Genomic DNA, 22,965 nt, shown 5'->3' on the forward strand with positions numbered 1-22,965 from the left:
TAAAATCTGTTAAAAAAAAATAAATAAATAAATATATATATATATATATATATATATATATATATATATATATATATATATATATATATTTTTTTTTTTTTTTTTTTTTTACCCTTTTTACAGTTTTATGTACAACTTTATATATAAAGTTGTACATAAAACAAAGATTATTGTAGTATGTTTTACTAGAAAATACTGTTTCAGTCTTTCCACTTCAAAATTGTGTTTGACACAATATGTTACTTGCTGTTTCTTTGTAATTATTTGTGAAATTTACACTCCTTTTTCTTTTTTCAGTGTATACTCTTATGCTGTACCCCGTTAGCAGTGCTTTCTTGGCCATAGATCACGCTGAAACATTTCCAACAGTGATTATCCCTTTCACTGTAGTACTGGGTTTAATCAGTGTCTGGGAAAGTGGCCTTTAGAGTTTTACCCTGCAGCATTTTGAGCTTTTTCATGTTTCTCTTGCTGTCTTTGTCTTTCCTTTTTGGATTGATGTGAACTGCCTCTCACCCCACATACCATCATATTCAGATCACACACAGACAGGCCCTGTGGGTCCCCTTTTATCAGCACATTGAAGCATTGCGAGTGCGTGTTTGAGGTCATTGTGTTTATCTACATGTGTGTGCTGTTTGGATGTGTACGTTTTTCAGTTTTGTGTACTGCAGATGTTTGAATTTAACCCCTTCCTCTTTACGCTTCATTTGAAGCGCCTTCCATTCATCTGGGTTATCTTTAAATAAACCTTGCTGTATATTTGTGGTGTGTGTGTGTGTGTGTGTGTGTGTGTGTGTGTGTGTGTGTGTGTGTGTGTGTGTGTGTGTGTGTGTGTGTGTGTGTGTGTGTGTGTGTGTGTGTGTGTGTGTGTGTGTGTGTGTGTGTGTGTGTGTGTGTGTGTGTGTGTGGCTGTGCATAAGTGTGTTTTAAAGGCGGTCAGAGTGAGAAACTGTTAAAGCACCTTTTTCACTCATCCCATCTCTTCAGAGGAAAAGATTAAATCCCAGTCTTTTCTTTTCCTGCAGCCTTCAGGGAAACGTTATCCGGAGAGGATACAGATTTGCCCACAGTGCTTTGAGAGTGAGGAGTGAATTAACGGGCAAACGTGAGAGAAAGACGCTATATTTTTACTCTACGAGCAGGTAGTTTAATTAGACATGGAGGAAATGAATGTTTGGCACAGGGAGAGAGAACCGTGATGTATTTCTTGGTAATGATCAGCACAGTTTGGCTTCTCCGCAGGCCTTCACCCCCTGTAGAGTTTACTGCCGCGTGATGAATTTAACACTGTGGAACAATCAGCAGCTCTTGACTTCTCTGTTAGGCAATTTTACACTCAATTTTGATAAACTATCAGTGTACTAAATCACTTTAACGATGCTCCAATTGTCATAGATTGTTAGGATAATATTTAGTGCCACGTTTTAATAAAAACATCTCTGTCTGCCGTTTCCAGGGCTGTTCCAGAGCCCCGAAACATTTACTACCTAGATATTCCCAGAATGCACTGGGTCTTTAAAATTCCATTTCCTTTCATCTTTCATCTAAGATACATTTTTTTAATTTTTTTAATCCCTTTATGTTCTGTAATGTTTGATATTCTTTCTTATATGTGTGTTCATTGTATCCAAGGACGCATTAAATTGATACATAAAGGCAGTAAAGACATCTGTATGTCACAAAAGATTTCCATTTCAAATAAATGCAGTTTTTTTTAGAACTTTCTATACATCCTGGAAAAATGTATCACGGGTTCCACACGTGTTTTAAACATTGATCATAATTAGGAATGGGCATTTCAAGCAAAAATAATATTCGATGATCGATGGGAATTTTTCAGTTATTATTCAAAAATCGCACCCCTCCCCCACATGCAAGTAAGCACGCATGTATAGACTACACACACATAGACAGAGAGAGGGAGAGAGACCAGTCACACTTTCAATCTGTATGATAACAAGCTGTTTCATTAGGGAATAGGCTATCTTAACTCAAGCCATGTAATGATTGTAACATGAAACATATGACTCTTATTCGACATCGTCCCAAGTTACTATAACCGTTATATACCACGCAAGTCTACAGTGTACATGTGAGACGATGTGTTTGATTGACAGCTTTTAGGTGTGTTATTGGGAGCGCCACCCTCTGGTTACATGAACGCGTCACCACCGAATCAGCACCGAATTTTTACGATAATCGCACAACCTATTCAATATTTTATAATTAAATCAACTAATCGACTATTCAAAAATCGTGACTCATCCCTAAACATAATAGGAAATATTTCTTGAGCTGCGAATCATCGTATTAGAATGATTTCTGAAGGATCATGTGACACTGAAGACTGGAGTAATGATGCTGAAAACTCAGCTTTGCTATAACAGGGATACATTATATTTTCAAATATATTCAAATAGAAAACATTATTTTAAATTGTAATACTTTTTCACAAATTAGTAAAATTTCTACTGTATTTTTGATCGAATAAATCCAGCCTTGGTGAGCATAAGAGACTTATTTTAAAGTGATTAAAAAATCTCACTGACGGTAGTGTATTTACATCACCATATTTTGCTATATAAATGCAGAACCAGTACATATTTCATAATGGTGCCGTATTTTTAACCGAATTGTTTCAAATATAACATATCTGTCCTTAATTTATGTAATGGGGACTTCTACAAACTGCATGCATTAAAAAAATGGGAAGATTATATATATATTTTTAAATCTGAAAAAAAAAAAGTGCCATTTTTTCCCACTGTGACTTCATAACCGTTAGTAGTAATTTGTCATGCCACATCTGTCTTCTCTTGTGCTGTGACCACTCCCCCTCTAAGTACTATGCCTGGTTAACTGACAGGCTGTGTTTGAAGCATCTCTGAACAGCTGAAGATAGTGGCATGGTCTCTTATGACAGCCTAATTATTGCCTTTATTTATCCATGTGCTGGTTTGGGCTCAGCTGGGCTCCTCATTTGATAGCAGCCGCTGTGCCCTTTAGCTTAGAGTCAGAGATCCTGTTAAAAGACATGTCTGTCTCTGATGCATCCACTTATACAGTAGAAAATCAGACATCTAGAGTCAGCCTAAGATGGCACACCTTCAGGTCGTTTATATTCTCCAAATGACAAGCTCCATTCTGATTGCCTGTCTTTATTTAAGGTGGCCACTTTCTAAAGTTAGAATTAATGGGAATTCCTTGGGAGATGTGAATTGAAGAATCATGGTGGAAGTAAATTGACGTTGGTAGGTACATTATGGTGAATGTTGACTGTACAGTAGGCTATAGTTTGTGTAAACACTTTATGAGAAATAGCTGGAAAGCTTGCCAGAAGTCCCTGCGCGTTTATTCGGTTTGAGGCAACCGGTATTATAATTTCTCACAATTCTCTGTGGCAGCACAAGAATTATAATAAATGATAATAAAATTATATTGTTCAAAAGGTTTGGGGTCAGGACAATTTGTATGTTTCTGAAAGAAGTCTCTTATGCTCATCATATTTTAATAACGGTTTAAAACAACGCTTTAATACAATTTAGTGTTTGAATATATTCTAAAATGTAATTTATTCCAGTGATGGCAAGGCTAAATTTTCAGCAGCCATTACTCCAGTCTTCAGTGTCAAATGATCCTTCAGAAATCCTTCTAGTATGATGATTTGCAGAGGATTATTTGCAGTGTAGAAAGTGCAAAGTAACAACATTTATTTGAAATTGAAATATTTTGTAACATAAATATCTTTACTGTGAGAAAATGGGTCTTCTTGTGGTGCCCCCTCAGCACTTGGTGCCCTTTGTGCAGCGTGTGATGCGCGTGCTGGGAGTGGCGGCGCTGTGCTTATCCTTTGCTCTATACACTCCAAAAAAAAAGGTTCTATATGGCACCAAAAATTATTCTTTGTTGTAATCATAGAGGAACCACTTTTGGTGCTATATAGCAACATATCTTAACATGTTCTGTATATGGTAGCGGTGCTATATAGCACCTTATTTAGCGGTGCTATATAGCACATTAGTCAAAGAACCACTGAAGCACCAAAATTGGTGCTATATAGCACTTAAAAAGGTTCCCCTATGATTACGAGCCAAGAACCATTTTGGGTGCCATATAGAACCTTTTTTTTTTTGAGTGTATTTAATAGCACTAATGCTAACAAGTTTTGTCTTTGTTGACAATATAAAAGATTGGGGGATTTTTTTTAAACATCCAAACACACACCACATTGTAATTATGAGTCCTTTACTCATAAGTAGGACATTCCCAGGAGTATTTGAAAGCAGAATTAGCCAGAACAGGCTGTGATATGGACCCGGTTTAAAGGATTAGTTCACTTCAGAATGAAAATTTCCTGATAAGTTACTCACCCCCATGTCATCCAAGATGTTCATGTCTTTCTTTCTTCAGTTGAAAGGAAATTAAGGTTTTTTGAGGAAAACATTCCATATAATAATAATAATAATAATAATAATAATTAATTACATTTATATAGGGCTTTTCTAGGCACTCACTCAAAGCGTTTTTACATAGAAGGAGGGAATCTCCTCAACCACCACCAATGTGCAGCATCCACCTGGATGATGCGACGGCAGCCATATTGCGCCAGTATACCCACCACACACCAGCTGATTGGTGGAGAGGAGACTGAGGGATGATACCAATCGTATATATATATATGGGGATGATTAGGAGGCCATGATGGACAAGGGCCAATGGGCACATTTTTTTGGCCAGGATGCCGGGGTTCCACCCCTACTCTTTATCGACATCCGAGGACATACTGGGATTTTTAATGACCACAGAGAGTCAGGACCTTGGTTTAACGTCTCATCCGAAGGACTGTGCTTGTTACAGTATAGTGTCCCCATCACTATACTGGGGCGTTAGGACCCACACAGACCACAGGGTGAGCACCCCCTGTTGGCCTCACTAACACCTCTACCAGCAGCTACCTAGTTTTCCCAATTTGGTCTCCCATCCAGGTACTAACCAGGCTCAGCCCTGCTTAGCTTCAGTGGGAAACCAGTCTTGGGCTACAGGGTGATATGGCTGCTGGCCACATATAGTGGACTGCAATGGGGTCCAACGGGGTTGAAGGTACAAATCGCAGATCATTGCAGCTTCAAAGGGCTCTACACGATCCCAGCCGAGGAATAAGGGTCTTATAGCGAAACGATGTCATTTTCTAAAAAAAATAAAAATGTATATACTTTTTAACCAAATGCTCATCTTGGCACTAGGGTCCACAACATTACGTAATCACGTTGGAAAGGTCACGCGTGACGTAGGCGGAAATACTGACGCAGTGTTTACACCACAAACGTGCAAAGATTAAGTCAAACGCCCTTTGCAAAAAAAAAGGTTGGAGGAGAAAATGAGATGGAGTTTTTCACCCTATCGTACCTTTTTGAACCGGAGTACACAAACGAATGTCACGCATGACCTTTCCAACGTGATTACATAATGTCTGAATGCTAGTTGCGGACGCTAGTGCTAAGACGAGCATTTGTGGTTAAAAAGTATATACATTTTATTTATTAATTTTTTTAGAAATTGACGTTTCGCTAGATAAGACCCTTATTCCTCTGCTGGGATTGTGTAGAGCCCTTTGAAGCTGCTTTGAAACCCTTCAACCCGTTGGACCCCATTGAAGTCCACTATAAGGAGAACAATCTTGGAATGTTTTCCTCAAAATACGTCATTTCTTTTCGACCTGAAGAAAGAAAGACATGAACATCTTGGATGGCATGGGGGTGAGTAAATTATCTGGACATTTTCATTCTGAAGTGAACTAATCCTTTAAGGCACACTGTAAAATCAATTCAGGTCTCCAATTGAAAATTTTCTAGTGACCGATCACATCTAAATTTTTCAGTTGGCCAAATAGAATTTCTGTGAATTGATGCAATTTTATTTACAGAAATTCAATTTGGCCTACTAAAATTTTTTGATGGGATTCATCACTAGAAAAGTTTCAATTGGAGACCTGATTTTTTTTTACAGTGCATTGTCAAAAGTCTGGGTAAGCTTAACTAGCTGGATTTTTAGTGTTGTCTAGTGCATGTCACTGTATGCAAACATATTTACTTCATAATATAAATGTCTGGATATCAAACAAATAGACTTTTTTGATTCTAATCAAGTGTTTGATTGGGTTCATCTGTGCTATAATTTCATGGCCTCATCCAACAATTGTCAATTTTTGGAGTGTCCATGGTCATTGCTCTCAAGATTTTTTTATTGCTGTGAATTATTCACATGCATTGTATTGATAAATGTTGTGTAAGAATGCATTAGCAGCATGTTACGTGTTAATGTGAGTGTGAGTTTTAGCGTTTAGGTCTCATAGGGCCTGATCTTAATGAGGCAGCAGAATGGATGTGCAGGGAGCGCATGCCAAAGCACTAACATTAAATAGCTGCAGTCTAATAAGATAAATACAGTAATTAAGTTATGAGAGTGCTGCATCCACACACAAATACACAGCCAGAGGACATACAGGAAGGGTGCGTGATAGAGAGAGAAACAGTGGGATGGCTTGTCCTTTCTCATCTGTTCATTCAGATTTAACATAATGCACTACTGTATTTACAAGGCTTCTTTACTGGAATACACTCACATACCTCAGGCATTAAATATGGTTGGGTTCTTCCTGTTTTGACTGAATAAATTGCGGTATAAACTGTAAACTGGATATCAGAGTGGAGAGTGGAGAAACTCCAAACTTCTCAATTAAAATAGTTTTACTATAGTCTATAGCTACTCTTTTGAAAATGTACTCACACAACATGCTAACAGTACATTTTTATATGAATATGTATCCATTGATATAATAATGCTAATTTAATCAGAGCCAACAATGATAGTTTTTGAATGAACAACCAATCTCAATTAGGATGACGGTATTAAACTTGAACAGGCACTTTTACTTTAACATTTTTAAAGCTAGAAACCCCTAATTTGTGTAACGTAAAGTGAACAAAATAATGAACTGCAGTGTTCAGCTAAACATTTCACTAAATAAATAATAAACTAAATAATAATTAAAAAAAACTACTGAAAAGTATCACAGGGACTCACATTGGTAAATATTTTTTTTTAATATATATAAATGTTCACTTGAATCATTTTAAATCACTTAGATAGAAGACATCTGACTTTTAAAATGAGTTCACTAGAAGGAATCTGACTCTTTTATTTGGTTCACTAGAATGAATCTGCTATTTTAAATCAGTTCAATAGAAGAAATCTGACTCTTTTATTTGGTTCACTACCACAAATCAGACTGTTTGAACTGGTTCACTACAGTACATTTTTCCATTTTAAAACCACTTTAATCGAGTGAATCTGACTTTTTGAATCATTTCATTAGATTGAATCTGACTTTTTGAATCATTTCACTAGATTGAATCTGACTTTTTGAATCATTTCATTAGATTGAATCTGACTTTTTGAATCATTTCACTAGATTGAATCTGACTTTTTGAATCATTTCACTAGAATGAATCTGACTTTTTGAATCGTTTCACTAGATTGAATCTGACTTTTTGAATCATTTCACTAGAATGAATCTGACTTTTTGAATCATTTCACTAGATTGAATCTGACTTTTTGAATCATTTCACTAGAATGAATCTGACTTTTTGAATCGTTTCACTAGATTTAATCTGACTTTTTGAATCATTTCACTAGAATGAATCTGACTTTTTGAATCGTTTCACTAGAATGAATCTGCTATTTTAAATCAGTTCAATTGAAGAAATCTGACTCTTTTATTTGGTTCACTAGAATGAATCTGCCATTTTAAATCGGTTCAAAAGAAGAAATCTAACTTTTTAAATCAGTTCACTAGAATTAATCTTGACTTTTTGAATCATTTCACTAGAATGAATCTGCCATTCTAAATCAGTTCAGTAGAAGAAATCTTAACTTTTTAAATCTGTTCACTAGAATGAATCTGACTATTTGAATTGATTCACTACAATACATTTGCCATTTTAATAAAATAAATGTAAATGTTCAATACAATATATCTGACTTTTGTCTAGAATTAATGTTTCCATCACACATGAGAAATAGGGCAGTTTAGAAGACTCTAACAATGCTAAACATAAAGTGTGTATTGTGACACGTAACTCATGTGGCATGTTTTCATTTTCTTTTTTATTTCAGATGTTTGCGTGTGTGTATCTGTATGAAAATGAGGGAGTGCTGTAAGAAGAGGTATAAGGGATGAGTGTGTGGTTGTATGTCTGAATGGACAATGGAAAATCTAGTCTGCACTTAAGCTACATTAGTCAGCACAGATTACACTAAAGAACTATATGTGTCTGTGTGAGGTGTCTCCTGCTGTCTCGCATGTTTGGGGTCACTAAGAGTTGTGTGCCTTTCTCTCCATTGAGAGCTCTGCATGTGTGTGTTTCAACCCTACATATGTGTGTGCGTGTTTATATTTCGCTCTCAAAACATCTTCTCTCATCTGATGTGTTATATAAGCAAATCAAATTAAATCAATATGAATGGCCAACTACATTATCATTGGCCCTCATTTATGAAACATGAGCAGAGTGAATTTCTGTTCATAAATATTTCTTAATATCCTAATATTTGTTCAGTGCAATATACAGTTTCATGGTCAATAAGAAATATTTATGTCCAGTAAATGTTCTCACTTCCCAAACTTTTGGTAAAGTTCATTTGGCCCCGCCTCTCTGATTGTTGTGATATAGTTATTCCTTATACAGATATCTTAACATTTCCCTAGTTTTTCTGGGAAAACCGTCTTCTCCTCCTGGCAGTGTCAATCAGCAACTTGGCAACATAGTGTTTGTTCGTTAGACTTTGTTTGAAAACAAGAGGAAAGGTTGGAGCGTTGACGGGCAGTGAATCATCCGCCCTGCTCGAGCGCTGAGTAATGGGTATAGACGGAGTGAAAGAGGGAAATGTTCTGGACAGATCGGTTGACTTAGATGATGCCTGGATGACTGAGCTGCAGGCTAGTGTGAATCACGTATGAATTTTGCTACTCCTTTTGTTTTATTCACTCTGTGCCCTCTGGAAATTCCCACAACATCTGAACACAGTCCTGCTGTGTTAGTGTTAAACTCCAGTTTTTGAGAGCATCGCATTAAATGTCTCAAAGGTTCTGTACAGTGAGCGATATACACACCCAAGACAATTGACATAGGCTTTAGGCATTTTAATATATCCATTCATCTCTCCCCCCCACTTCCAATTCATTAATTATTTTCTTTATTCATAAATGTATTTGTTCATTCGTTGCTTCCCTAATGTATGTGCTTATTCAATGGTTTCATGCGTTCATTGTTATCTTCTTTGGTTCATTAATTCATTCCTTTGTTTGTTCATTCATTCATTGATTCATCTTTTGTTTGTTCGTTCAATTATTATTTATACATTTGTTCAGTCCTTACTTCATTGGTTTGTTCATCATTCATTTGTTTGATAGTTTGTGTTTGGTTTCTTGATTGATTTAGTGTTTCCTTAATTGGTTTGTTATTTAGACAGCTGGTTCATTCATTTGTGCATTCATTTGCTTGTTCATTCGCTCCTTTATTTATCTTTCTAGTTAATTTGTTCAGTGATTCCTTCATGTTTGTGTTTTTGTTTGTTTCATTTATTTGTTTGTTCATTCATTCATTCATTCATTCATTCATTCATTCATAATTCATTGGTGCCTTCCGGTCTTAATTTATTAATGCATGTCCTTTTTTTAGATTGCCGACAATATATGAAATATCTTTGCTATTATTCTACATTTTATTCTTATGCTCGATTGGATTGAGATCTGGGGAATTTGGAGGCCAAGTCAACACCTCAAACTCGTTGTTGTGCTCCTCAAACCATTCCTGAACCATTTATGCTTTTTGGCAGAGCGCATTATCCTGCTGAAAGAGGCCACAGCCACCAGGGAATACCGTTTCCATGAAAGGGTGTAGATGGTCTGTAACAATGCTTAGGTGAGTGGTACGTGTCAAAGTAACATCCACATGGATGGCAGGACCCAAGGTTTCCCAGCAGAACATTGCCCAAAGTATCACACAGCCTCCTCCGGCTTGCCTTCTTGCCATATACCCCTTTTCCACAATCATGAACCGGGTGCTAGTTCAGAGCTAGTGCTATTGCCAGTTTAGAGTTGGTTCGACAAAAAGACTAGGCTCTGGCTCTGAACCAGCACTCAAACTGCCTTGGTGGAAAAGGGGTAATTGTGCATCCTGGTGCCATGTGTTCCTCAGGTAAGCGAGCACACGCACCCGGCCATCCATGTGATGTAAAAGAAAACGTGATTCATCAGACAAGGACACTTTTTTCCATTGCTCTGTGATCCAGTTCTGATGCTCACATGCCCGCTGTTGTCACTTTCGGCGGTAGACAGGGGTCAGCATGGGCACCCTGACTGGTCTGCAGCTATGCACCCCCATACGCAACAAACTGTGATGCACTGTGTATTCTGACACCTTTCTATCAGAACCAGCATTAGCAATTTGAGCTTCAGTAGTTTGTCTGTTCTATCGGACCACACGGGCCAGCCTTCGCTCCCCACGTGCATCAATGAGCCTTGGCCACCCATGATCCTGTCGCCAGTTCACAACTGTTCCTTCCTTGGACCACTTTTGATAGACACTGACCACTACAGACCAGGAACACCCCTCAAGAAATGTAGTTTTAGAGATGCTCTGACTCAGTCGTCTAGCCATCACAATTTGGCCCTTGTCAAAATCGTTAAAATCCTTAATCTTGCCAATTTTTCCTGCTTCTAACACATCAACTTTGAGGACAAAATGTTCACTTGCTGCTTAATATATCCCACCCACTAACAGGTGCCGTGATGGAGATAATCAGTGTTATCCACCTGTCACCTGTCATAATGTTATGCCTGATCGGTGTATATGAGCCAAAAAACCAGATGTATCAAATAAGTTTTTTTCTTAATTGATTTTTTTCAGTTTATAGTTTCAATAAACTGTTCCATTATATAAAAAGACGATATATATATATATATATATATATATATATATATATATATATATATATATATATATATATATATATATATATATATATATATATATATATACATTTTATTTTATTCTCTCTCTCTCTCTCTCTCTCTCTCTCTCTCTCTATATATATATATATATATATATATATATATATATATATATATATATATATATATATATATATATATATATATATACATTTTATAAAAATAAATTATATTGATATATAAGATAAATTATATATACAGTATATACATGCAAATACTTATTAAATATATACATGCACGTTTGTGTATTTATATATGCATAATAATTATACACCGTACACACATATATGATGTAAACACAAACTTTTTATTTTGGATGCGATTAATCACGATTCATTTTTCCCCAGCACTAATATACGGTATATATATAAAGAGAGAGCTGATCCGCACCCCTCTCTCTCTCTCTCTCTCTCTCTCTCTCTCTCTCTCTCTCTCTCTCTCTCTCTCTCTCTCTCTCTCTCTCTCTCTCTCTCTCTCTATATATATATATATATATATATATATATATATATATATATATATATTCGTTTTTTTGGGGGGTGTTTTTGTAATTATGCCTTTGTCTTTATTTTTCTCACTAGCTCAGAGCCTGTTTTTATGTTCAAGTGATATCATGGCGTGTATAATTGCCACCTACAGTGCTGTGTAGGATTCTGTAAAGCTCATATGCTCCCTCACTGTTGCTGAATGTATTGCAAAAATGTGTGAGATTCAAGAAAATTTAGATCAGATCACATCCATGCTAATGTGTGTGCCCGGCTGTGAGTTGCTAAAGGACACTGGAGTGATTTCCTCTGACAGTGTGTGTATGTGCTTAGACGTGTCCCGGTGTGTGTTTGTGCGTGTGTAGCTGGAGGCCACGGCCTCTGCTCGCTGTGACATTGATACACTGCGCTGAAGCTGCTCGGCTGGGCGGCAGTGGGTTTGAGACACAGAGACACATGAGAAATGACCTTCTATGAGCGGAGAAAATGGAGACGGGTGCAGGACTCAATCACTGGGGCAGAAATGATGCATGTTAACAGAACATCTCTACTGACACGCTCTGGCCCCTACAGCGGTTTAGGAACTCCCCAGAGTACACACACACACACACATACTAGAGAGTAGCTGTTTTCATAGATAAACGTCATTTGCAAACAGTGATCACACAGTGATGTCTTTCTATGCCCCTTTTCACACACACACACTCTCTCTCTCTCTCTCTCTCTCTCTCTCTCTCCATCTCTCTCTCCATCTCTCTCTCTCTCAGATTTGGAAAGAAGAAAGAAGAAAAGAGCAAGACGGAGACAAAAATGAATGCCCAGAAGCAGACGTCAGAAATTCTGAGCGAGGAAGAGCTGGAGAGGATGAAGGAAGAGAGAGAAAGGTAGGACTGATGTCATTACACCCTCACACCACATGACTCACTACCAAAGCCTTGTCTTGTATCCTCATACTGTAAGTAAATGATTTGAAACATTCTACAATCATAGCAACTCAAACAATTAGATCTCCTCACACAAAAGCGCACAGCACAGTTGATTACAATAGAGTTTGGCATTAGCATGTTGCTAAGCTAAAAGTGTGCTATTCTAATATGCATAAGAATGCACCACTAATCAAAAGTTTGGGTCAGTCATATTTTTTTTAAAGAAATTAATCATTTTATTCAGCAAGGATGCATTTGAAGTTGATCAAAAGTGACAGTAAAAATATTTATGAAACATGTATACAAAATATTTCTATTTCAAATAAATGCTGTTCTTTTGACCTTTCTTTTCATTAAAGAATCCTGAAAAAATGTATCTCAGTTTCCACAAAAATATTGAGCAGCACAACTGTTTCCAACATTGATAATAATAAGTAATACAAGTTTATTGAGCAGCAAATCAGCGTAGAATGATTTCTGAAGGATCATGTGGCACTAAAGACTGGAGTAATGATGCTGAAAATTCAGCTTTGACATCATAGAAATAAATTACATTTTAAAATATATTAAAATAAAAAATATATTTTATATGTTAATGATATTTTAATAATAACAATATTATCTATTTTACTGTATTTTTGATCAAATAAATGAAGCCTTGCTCAGCATAAGAGATTTTTTGTTTCTCTAAAACATTTTTAAAAATCTTACCAATCCCAAACTTTTGAATGGAGTGTACATACATAGCACTCCATATATTTTTTTTAATTGACTCTATTGAATGAATTATATCAACGCCACTAGATGACAAGCCTGCAACCATTAGCCAAAAAAGCGTAACGGCTAATGCTAACGCTGCGGCTGCCAGTACGCAGGAAAGGAGACCGGAGGCTGTTTTTTTAAAAGAAGTAAATGGAGAACAGCCTTCACTACACTGAATAAACCGCTTTTGTGAGGAAACAGCTTATCATTTAATTAATCGACTGCCTGTCTGCTAATCTTCAACATGTTTTATGCTAAACAATAAACTTGTTGGGAGATATGTAGATTTTACTATAAAAAGGTTATTTTATAAGAGAAGGCAGAGATAGGTAGGACTCATTTACGGCATTACCATAGTATTTAGTAGTATTGAGTGATATTGTATACTGTCTAAAGAAAGTAGAAAATACAGATGTTTTCTTTCTTTGGCTTTCAGGTTTTACGAGTTATGATAAGACTTTTATGGTAATGACTATTTTAACAACATGTATGCCCATTATGATGATGATATGCATTTTAATGAATAAAGAGAACATGAATAATTAATTATTGTGTTATATTGCATGTTGTTTATTGTTGTTACACTTTCTCCAATGGTAAGAGATACAGACCCTCTCATCTCCCTATATTAAGACAATCTCTGATTATATTAATACATTGTCTCATTGCATTATGGGATAGCTTTCTCAACAAAGGTTACATGATTTTTGACTTAAATAAGTAATCTTTAAAGGCATTGGTAACTATGCAACCTTCCTTTTGTGATTTGACCATTATTACAATGCCTAAATTGCTGCCTACATAGGCGTCTTTAACCGTGCAGATTGTCCTAATGCAGTTTTATAGGGAGTCAGGCCTAGATCCCTTGAGCTACCTCACAGAAACAGTGGCAAGTTAGGTCCTCTGGGAATAAAAGAAATTCAGGAAGAGTCAAGGCTCAAAGGAGGACGACTACTCATAAGAGACACAAGAGCACATCATGTGAAACACATTGCACAATTGAGCATCATATTTGTATTCATGCATCTGAAAAACACTTTAAAAAGAGCTGATTCACTTATATTCTTAACCAAAAACATCTGTTGAAAGTCATTCTAATATTATGTAATCTTTTAGTGAGGAATTACTCTGACAGTGCCTCTGTGATGCTTCTCAGCCTGATAAGAAAAAAACTGATTTTCAAAGTAATAATATACTCAATAAACAGCCAATCTGTTAATATTAATCACAATGAACAATTCTTCGAGTAATATGGTTCATTAGCCCAACTGTATTACTTAATTGTAATGCATTGAATGTGCATACTGATAAAATGTATAGCTTAAGTGCACCATTTGGACTGAAGCTGTTGCCAAAGGCATAAATATACTGTAAGTAAATTAAATTGATCATTGTCCCAGGCTATCAATTCCCTACATAGTTTCCTAGTAATATAATAATTACTCTGAGCAATCCAGTCATTATCGCAAAATTATATAAAGACGCTTATAATGTCCCGTTCATCCTGTCAGAGTTTATTTTGTGGTAATGATCGGATGACTGTACATTACTCCTTACGTTTAACTGATGTAAAGATAGCAGTTATTAGTGGTGAAGTTAGCAGAATATAGTTTGGTTTCAGTTTGTGGGATTAGTTAGTTAGTTAGTTAGTTAGTTAGTTAGTTTGTTAGTTACTGGCTGAAGAAGATTCGGATGTAATCTGGGAAGAAATGTACGTGCCACATGTGAAAAAGTGTATAGTTTGTTATTGTCGCATGATGCACGGGATTAGATCTCTTTATATTTTGTCCCTTTCCATCTCATTCACTCGGACAGCTTTTTGTGGTCCATTATTGAAATGACACACAGCACTATATTCCTCGTCCCCTCTCTATCTCTGTCTCTCGGAGTGTCATGTATATTCTGCCAAAAGACAGGAGAAAAGGATATATTTAGCTGAGATGCAGGGATGTTTTTGCAGTCATTATTTTGTGTGGTGTTTGCCGAGGCTTATTTGGACTTGGAAACGTGTGAAGTGTGAGCTGGAGCCGTGCTGTTCTCCTCCATATGCTCAAGAGTGGCATTTGTTCAGAGAGAGAGACTTTATTGACTGAGCCTGTTGAAGCTCCTGAGAGAGACAGAAAAGGAAAGAGGGAGAGAGAAAAATCAGCTGGATGTGTCCGAACGGTCTTTTTTGACCTTTCCAGTTGATTGTATTTTTTTTTTTAGCTGTACTTGAAAGTGTAAATAGGATTCAAGTTCAATTTCTTGCAGTTGCTCTCTCATTGCTTGTGCGGTTTGCTCATTTGCTCAATTGAAATTTTTAGATCACATTTCCCCTCTCATACTAAAAAGAAACAAACACCTCAAAATAATAATTATTAAAGGGATAGTTCACCCAAAAATGAAAATCATTTACTCGCCCTCATGTTGTTCCAAACCTGTATGAGTTTTATTTCTTCTACTGAACACAAAAGAAGATATTTTGAAGAATGTTGGTAATCAAACAGTTGATAGTAGCCATTGACTTTCATAGTATTTTTTTCATACTATGGAAGTTAATGGCTATCGTCAACTGTTTGATTACCGACATTCTTTAAAATATATTTGTGTTCAACAAAAAATTCAGAGAAATTCGTAAAAATTCTAAACGATTTAAGGAAATTTGGTCACACTTTAGATTAGGGTCCAATTCTCACTATTAACTAATTATTAACCATACTTTTGCCTCAATAAACTCCTAATTACTGCTTATTAATAGTTTGTCAGATAGTTGTTAAGTTTAGGTATTGGGTAGATAAGGAATGTAGAATATGGTCTTGAAGAATAAGGTATTAATATGCGCTTTATAAGTACTAATAAACAGCCAATCTCCTAGTAATATGCATGCTAATAAGCAACTAGTTAAAGGGAAAGTTCACCCAAAAATGAAAATCACCCCATGATTTACTCACTCTCAAGCCATCCCAAGTGTATATGACATTCTTCTTTCAGACGAATACAATCGGAGTGCATCCATCCATTATAAAAGTAACCCATATGGCTCCCAGGGGGTTAAAAAAGGCCTTCTGAAGCGAATAGATGGGTTTTTGTACCCAAAATATCCATATTTAAAACTTTATCAAGTTAAAATATCGAGCTTCCGGCGAAACCACCTTCCGTATTCAGCTTAGGCAGAAAGTGTAACGCCTCTCGCACTTCAAAAAGATGTCATCGCTGGTTACATTTTTTTCCCGAAAGTTGAATACGGAAGGCGGTCCGCCAGAAGCTAGATATTTTACTTTATAACGTGTTGAATATGAATATTTATCTTACAAAATCCCATCGATTCGCTTCAGAAGGCCTTTATTATGGATGGATGCACTTTCTTAGGCTACAAATTTTGGGCTGCCCTTCACTGCCATTATAATGCTTGGAAGAGCCAGGATATTTTTTAATATAACTCAGATTGTATTTGTCTGAATATCATATACACCAAGGATGGCTTGAGGGTGAGTAAATTGTGGGGTAATTTTCATTTTTGGGTGAACTATCGCTTTAATAATGAGAATTGGACCCTAAACTAAAGTGTTACCAGAAACCGGTTTGGAACAACATGATGGTGAGTAAATGAAGAACTATTGCTTTAATGCAGGGTGGGTTAACATCAGCTATTCTGTGTTACAGAATTGAGGCCAAGCACCAGGAGTTGAGGGAACGGCAGGTTCGGGACCGCTTCTCCCCACCTGACGTGGAGGATGATGACCTGGACCCAAACTACGCTCGCATCAACAACTTCAGGGAGCGCGGATCACCTTCCCAGCCACTATATGGGAACCGCAGCCCCTCCCCTCAGCGACCCCCACCTCCAGTGTCCCACAGCAGAGAGCCGTCCACAGAAGACCCTCTGGACGGCCTGTATGCCAAAGTCAACAAACAACGAAGCCCTCCACCTACTGCTGCAGACAGGTAAATATGCATATATACATACATCCTTGCGGGACAAAAACCTGCTTTAACCAGCCCAAGATGTTTCAGAGCCCAGTGCATTCAGTGAGTGGATTTCCTTGGGATTTTATTGATTGCTGAAGGATTAAAGTATAAATTGTTTTTTTTATATTTTTCTCAGTCACTCTGTTTACAAAGTGTCTGAAGAGCACCGATGCATTAGCAGTTCTGATTAGTGTCATAAGTCAAGTCAAATCACCTTTGTTTATACAATACAGATTGTTTCAAAGCAGCTTTACAGTGATAACAGGAAAATGATTCAGTGATGCAAACAGAGTTAATTTCGCTGGTCGCTGGTGTATCAGTTCAGCTGTGTTCAGCTGAAGTCAGTTCAGTGTTGATTCAGTTCCGTTTTAAAAATCACCAATTATTAAATGAGTTAATTTCATCTATAAAGCAGTTTTGCATAAAACAGTGATGTCATTGTTCAGCTCAGTTCAGTTCTCATCCAATAGTTCCAGCGCGGTCAAATCAATAATATAAATAACAATAAGCGTGGGCGACATGGCCAAGATATTATATAATTTTTTATCTTATTTAGCTGGAAAGTAACATGAGTTACGTAATAAATAACCACATTGGAATGTCTATTTTTTTGATAGTCCAGTGAGTGAAATACACTTTTGTGTATTATACATAAATGCTTGGTGTCAGCAAGATTTTTAAAAAATTAATAATTTTATTCAGCAAGGATGCACTAAATTAAAAAAAATTTAATTGAAAAAACTCAATACTTGAAATTAATTTGCTGCGTACCCCCCCCCCCCCCCAAAAAAAGGATTACATGCCGAGATACTAGCAATCTTCTTTTATTATTCGAAAAATAATAATACTTGTTTTTAAAACTAAAGTGGCGATTCTGATTGGATGCGCCAAGTTTGAAGCTGTTGTATAATATCTGATAGATACACACCTGTGATGCATGTAAACCGCTCGGCAACAGTAAAGAACCCATAATGCCAATAATACACTTTAATAACAAGTTCTTCCTCGCCTTGACTTATAATTCTCATAACCTTAAGACATAGAGTCACAGCTGTAAACCCAGAGGATCTGCTCTAATATTGATTCTCTCATTCCTGTTGGACACACAAGCTCAGTCTCCAGCTCTGACATAGTCATGCTGCAATACTACTCTGCTGATTGAGCATCAGAAATATATCAATATATCTATCTTTCATTGGCATCCCTCCACCTATGGTGAAGTAATGCATTAGCCTTGGGATTTAGATCAAGTGCATTTTTATAAATGAGATCAAGTTTCATTTTTTACAAGTTAAATCTTCTCTCTTCTCCTTTTTCTGTACATTATGTATACCTGAATGTCCTGGTCCCATCATCCCTGTGGCCATTTCTGAATGGATATTTGGGTCACAAGGAGTTTCATTTCGAACAGTATGATGGGTCAGTTGTTGGTCAGATACAGTAGTTGGCTGAAGAAGATGTCATAAGGAAACTAATTTATTTGTACGAAGGGAAGGATGCCTGCCACATGGAGACAAAGGTGTAGTAGATATAGCTCAGCTCATTAAGGATATATCTTTGTCATATGCATCACTGTATGACACATTGTCTGATTCTGTGGCCAAGTGTCTCCTACAGCCTCCGTTTTTAATAGTATTCTGGTTCATTTCCCCACCTTTAGCTTTTCACACTCTGCCAGGCGGTGTGAGTTTGAATAGTGCTGCATATTCATTTCTGCCCTGCATAAGGGGAGTATTTTGAATGAATTCATGCTGATAGGCTGCTGATGGGTAAATTGAGGATGTGAATGAGAATAGCATCAGTGACTCCGGAGTCAGCGTGAGCACACTCTCGTGTCATTTGAAGAGTTTGTTAAACGGGAGAGTTGCTCTGTTGTATGGCCCGTGTCTGATTTAAAAGCATCCTCTGAGAGTCATTAAAGCGGCTCGGTTATTTAGACGGACAGGCAGTTTAACACGCAGCCTGCTGCCCACCACTGTCATAAAAAGTGTCTCTCAATATGTGTAGTGGCTTGTACTGTATGGTCAGTGCAATAGGATTCTCTGCATGTGAAAGTGTTTTCTTCTCTATTGTGATGTACTTGTATATCTTAGTGAAACGGCTTCTTGAACAAGAAAAAAATGTAGGGCAGGACTTGATTTTGACCCTGCGGAATTGATTGGATTGTTGGATGGTTGTGGTTTGCTATTTCTGTGATGTCATGTGAGTGACAGGTTGATCCTGCGTTCCGCCAGTAAACACATCATCAGAGAAGAGGAGATCTCGCTGTAAGAGGGAGGGGAAGTTATTTTGCTTAAAGTCTATGAATAAACATAATTTTTAAAAAATGCGAATATATACATAATGAAATATTCCATAAAAATTTGATTTTCTATTTCAATCTTGGTAGCATGTCCACTTTTAATACAAATACAAAGTACTTTTTTAGCTTCTCATGACCATTTTCACCTTCCTTTGACCCTTCTAGTTTACCCAGAACTGGAATTCTAGTCATCGTTACTCTTTTGTTGTTTAAAACCCTTATGACTTTCTTTACAAAAGAAGATATTTCAACAGTTTTGTCCAAACAATGAAAGTCAGTGGTGTCCAGCACAACACTGCGACCCATTATTTTTCATTTTATGGAGAAAAAAACACTACAACTATATTCTTTTTTGGGTAACACTTTATTTCAAGGTGACGTAGTTACACGTTACTACATGTACATACTAAAGTAATAACAGTAAATTATGCATAATTACAAGTAACTAACCCTAAACCAAACCCTAACCATAACTCTATAGTAACTACATGTTGTTAATTAATATTACTCAGTACTTATTTGCTTATTATTTACTTATTACAAGTACAATGTAACTACATCGACTTTTTTTGTGATTCACAGTAGAAATAAAGTCAAACAGGTTTTTGAAGACATAAGGGTGAGTAAAAGATGACTTTGCATACAAAGACTCAGCAGTCAAGTTTCAAATGTATGCAGTGTTAATGACTTGTTTTTGCGACTTTGTTTTCCATACATGGCCTAGACAGACTGTGGAGGGAGTTTTACATTGAAGTATGTCTGCTTAGTACATTATATCATATCATTTAAATTATTTCATATACAAAACTGATTGTCCTACTAGAATCGTGTTGGGGTGAAAGACTCTTGTGTATGATGTTAATAAATAAAATAAATAAAAAACTTCATAAGACTTCTTTCAGTACAGTTATCTAAAGTACAAATTTAACCTGTGAATTGATTTAGTCTCTCGGAAGGGAAGACCAGAGCATAGCACTACTTACTTGTAGTAAATCTTTCAGATACAATTACACTTGTAGACGTTTTGAAGCTGAGCTTTAAATCAGGAAATTTTCTTAAGCTACAGTCCTCTATGCTAGTGTCCACTCAATAAGTGCCAAAAGCAATTAAAATTGGCTTTGGCGAGTAAATAAAACTGAGCTACCCTCGAGTAGCGGTAACCTAATAAGACACAGCATAGTGCATGGTTTAAGTGTCAATGACATAAGAGTGTGCATAATAATAAAAAAAGGGAAAATCTTTTAAAAATCTAGTTTAACACACACCAGCCAGCCAGGTTGTTGAAAATGGCTCTTTGTATTCATGTTGGTTTTGAAAAGTTTCATAAAAGTAGCACATGACTTGATTTTGCAGACACAAGTTTTAAAAATATTGATAAGGAGTTGAGCAGTTTTGTTGTAAAATATGTATTTTATTTCTGAGTAAAAATAATAAACTTTATCTTTATTATTATATCAGTACAGTTGTATCATTCTGACATTTTTGACTTTATGTCCTAAAATATATCAAAATTAATATTAATTTAGAAACTAAAAGCATTATTTATTCAAGAAGTGAATTCAAGTCATTGTATTAATTAATGAATTATTTTGGAATAAATTAATACATACACTACCATTCAAAAGTTTAGGGGTTGGCAAGTTTTGTGTGAAGACATTTATAATGTTACAAAATATTTATATTTCAAATAAATGCTGTTACTTTCTATTTATCAAAGAATCCTGATTTTTTTTTTTTTAATCATGGTTTCCACAAAAATATTATTCAGCACAACTGTTTTCGACATTGATAATACATTGATAAAACGTTGGTAATATTTAAAGGGGCTATATGCAACTTTTTCCCCAAAATAAACGTAACAATAGCCTTTTTATTTTACCATTTATGACTCAAACATCTCCTGATGAGCATACTGACACCTTGTCCGCTCACAGTGGGTGCACCTATAAGCCTGTATCCTATTTTTCCTATTTTCTGTCGGGTCGGATTTTTCCCGCGCTGTCTGCGGATGTGACATCACCACCGCTGCGAGAGCGAGCAGAAAGGAAGAGCAGTTCTATTTTTTGGCCACAGGTGTCAGTCGCGAGTTTAAATTTCATAAAAACGCATATAGCCCCTTTAAGCATCAAAGCAGCATATTAGAATGATTTCTGAAGGATCATGTGACGCTGATTAATGATTCAGCTTTGCCATCACAGGAATAAATTGCATATTTATACACTACCAGTCAAAATTTTGGAAACATTAAGGTTTTTTAATGTTTTTGAATGTAGTCTTAATCTCACCAAGGCTGCATTTTTTTGATAAAAAATACAGCAAAAACAGTATTATCGTGAAATATTTTTACAAATTAAAATAACTTTTTTCTATTTTAATATATTTCAAAATGCAATTTTTTTCTGTGATTCAAAGCTGAATTTTCAGCATCATTACTCCAGTCTTTAGAGTCACATGATCCTTCAGAAATCATTCTAATATGAGGATTTGCTGCTCAAGAAACATCTTTTTTAGAATTCTTTGATGAAACATATTTACACAAATAATCTCCATAAACATGAAAAATCACATTCACATAAGGCAATAGTAAAACAAAAATTTAAACAGAAAAAGTATTCGTATTCAAATTAACAAGTTTTCCCAAAAACCTACATTTCCCATAATTCCCATCAAAAGATATAAAGACTATAGGAAATGCCACGTCCTTTAATATCCGGCCTTCGTTCCACGGTGCAGTCATGGGTCACAGCGGAACCACTGGTAAGAAACCCAATCATTCAAACAAAAAATAGTTGTGATTTCATTCATTCACTAGCGTGCTCTCTAGTAACAAATTATTGGCGCTCTAGCTCTTTGCTCTATAATGCGCGCATGTATTTCTGTGTTGTTGTCTTCGTCGCACTGTTTTGCTGTGTCTTGGCCAGGTCGCAGTTGTAAATGAGAACTTGTTCTCAACTGATTTTATCTGGTTAAACAAAGGTTAAATAAAATAAATCAATAAAGAGACAACGTAGCACCTAGTACAACTGTTTGGGTAAATAATTTTAAAGAAAACAGTTGATAAACAAGACAAAGAAAAAATAATCCCACAAAGCCAAGGAAATATCAAGTTCTCCTACAAGAAAATAAATAACAATAGGAAAACTATAACCATTCAAATATAATATTAATTTTGTGTGGCCTTAGCCATCACACTCATACTGATGCAAGTTATTTCAGCAATTCAGATCTAAGACATAAAACTCTTATCATCTAAACGACCAATACAAAAGACGCTTGTTTTCTTCTCTTCATTCTTCCTCTGGAGAGGTGGAGGCAGGCAGGTGAAGGATGTTGGGAATGTGGTGAAAGAACAGAGTGAGGGGCTCTTGAGGTTCCCCTTATGAGAGAGAAGGGAGCGGGAGGCGAGTGAGGCGCTATTTGGCATTGGCTGTAAGAAGAAGGGTCCGCAGCGAGCTGCTCCTT

The 22,965-nt window shown here is 36.3% G+C and overlaps 1 protein-coding gene across 6 annotated transcripts in view; it reads left to right on the forward strand.

Annotated features, from left to right (window-relative positions):
* The window catches only part of pard3bb (par-3 family cell polarity regulator beta b), a 420,195-nt gene that overhangs the window by 306,279 nt on the left and 90,951 nt on the right, over nt 1-22,965 (forward strand). For 3 of the 6 annotated variants that reach the window (XM_079821281.1, XM_079821280.1, XM_079821282.1), the window contains exons 19-21: nt 8,179-8,229; nt 12,330-12,446; nt 16,896-17,177. In XM_079821281.1, coding sequence (XP_079677407.1) covers nt 8,179-8,229; nt 12,330-12,446; nt 16,896-17,177 — 450 coding nt within the window. The remainder of the gene's footprint in view (nt 1-8,178; nt 8,230-12,329; nt 12,447-16,895; nt 17,178-22,965) is intronic. The other 3 variants (XM_079821284.1, XM_079821283.1, XM_079821285.1) reach the window with 1 other exon arrangement.

The sequence above is a fragment of the Gobio gobio genome (genome assembly GCF_949357685.1).
Source record: "Gobio gobio genome assembly, chromosome: 7".
Lineage (NCBI taxonomy): Eukaryota > Metazoa > Chordata > Actinopteri > Cypriniformes > Gobionidae > Gobio > Gobio gobio.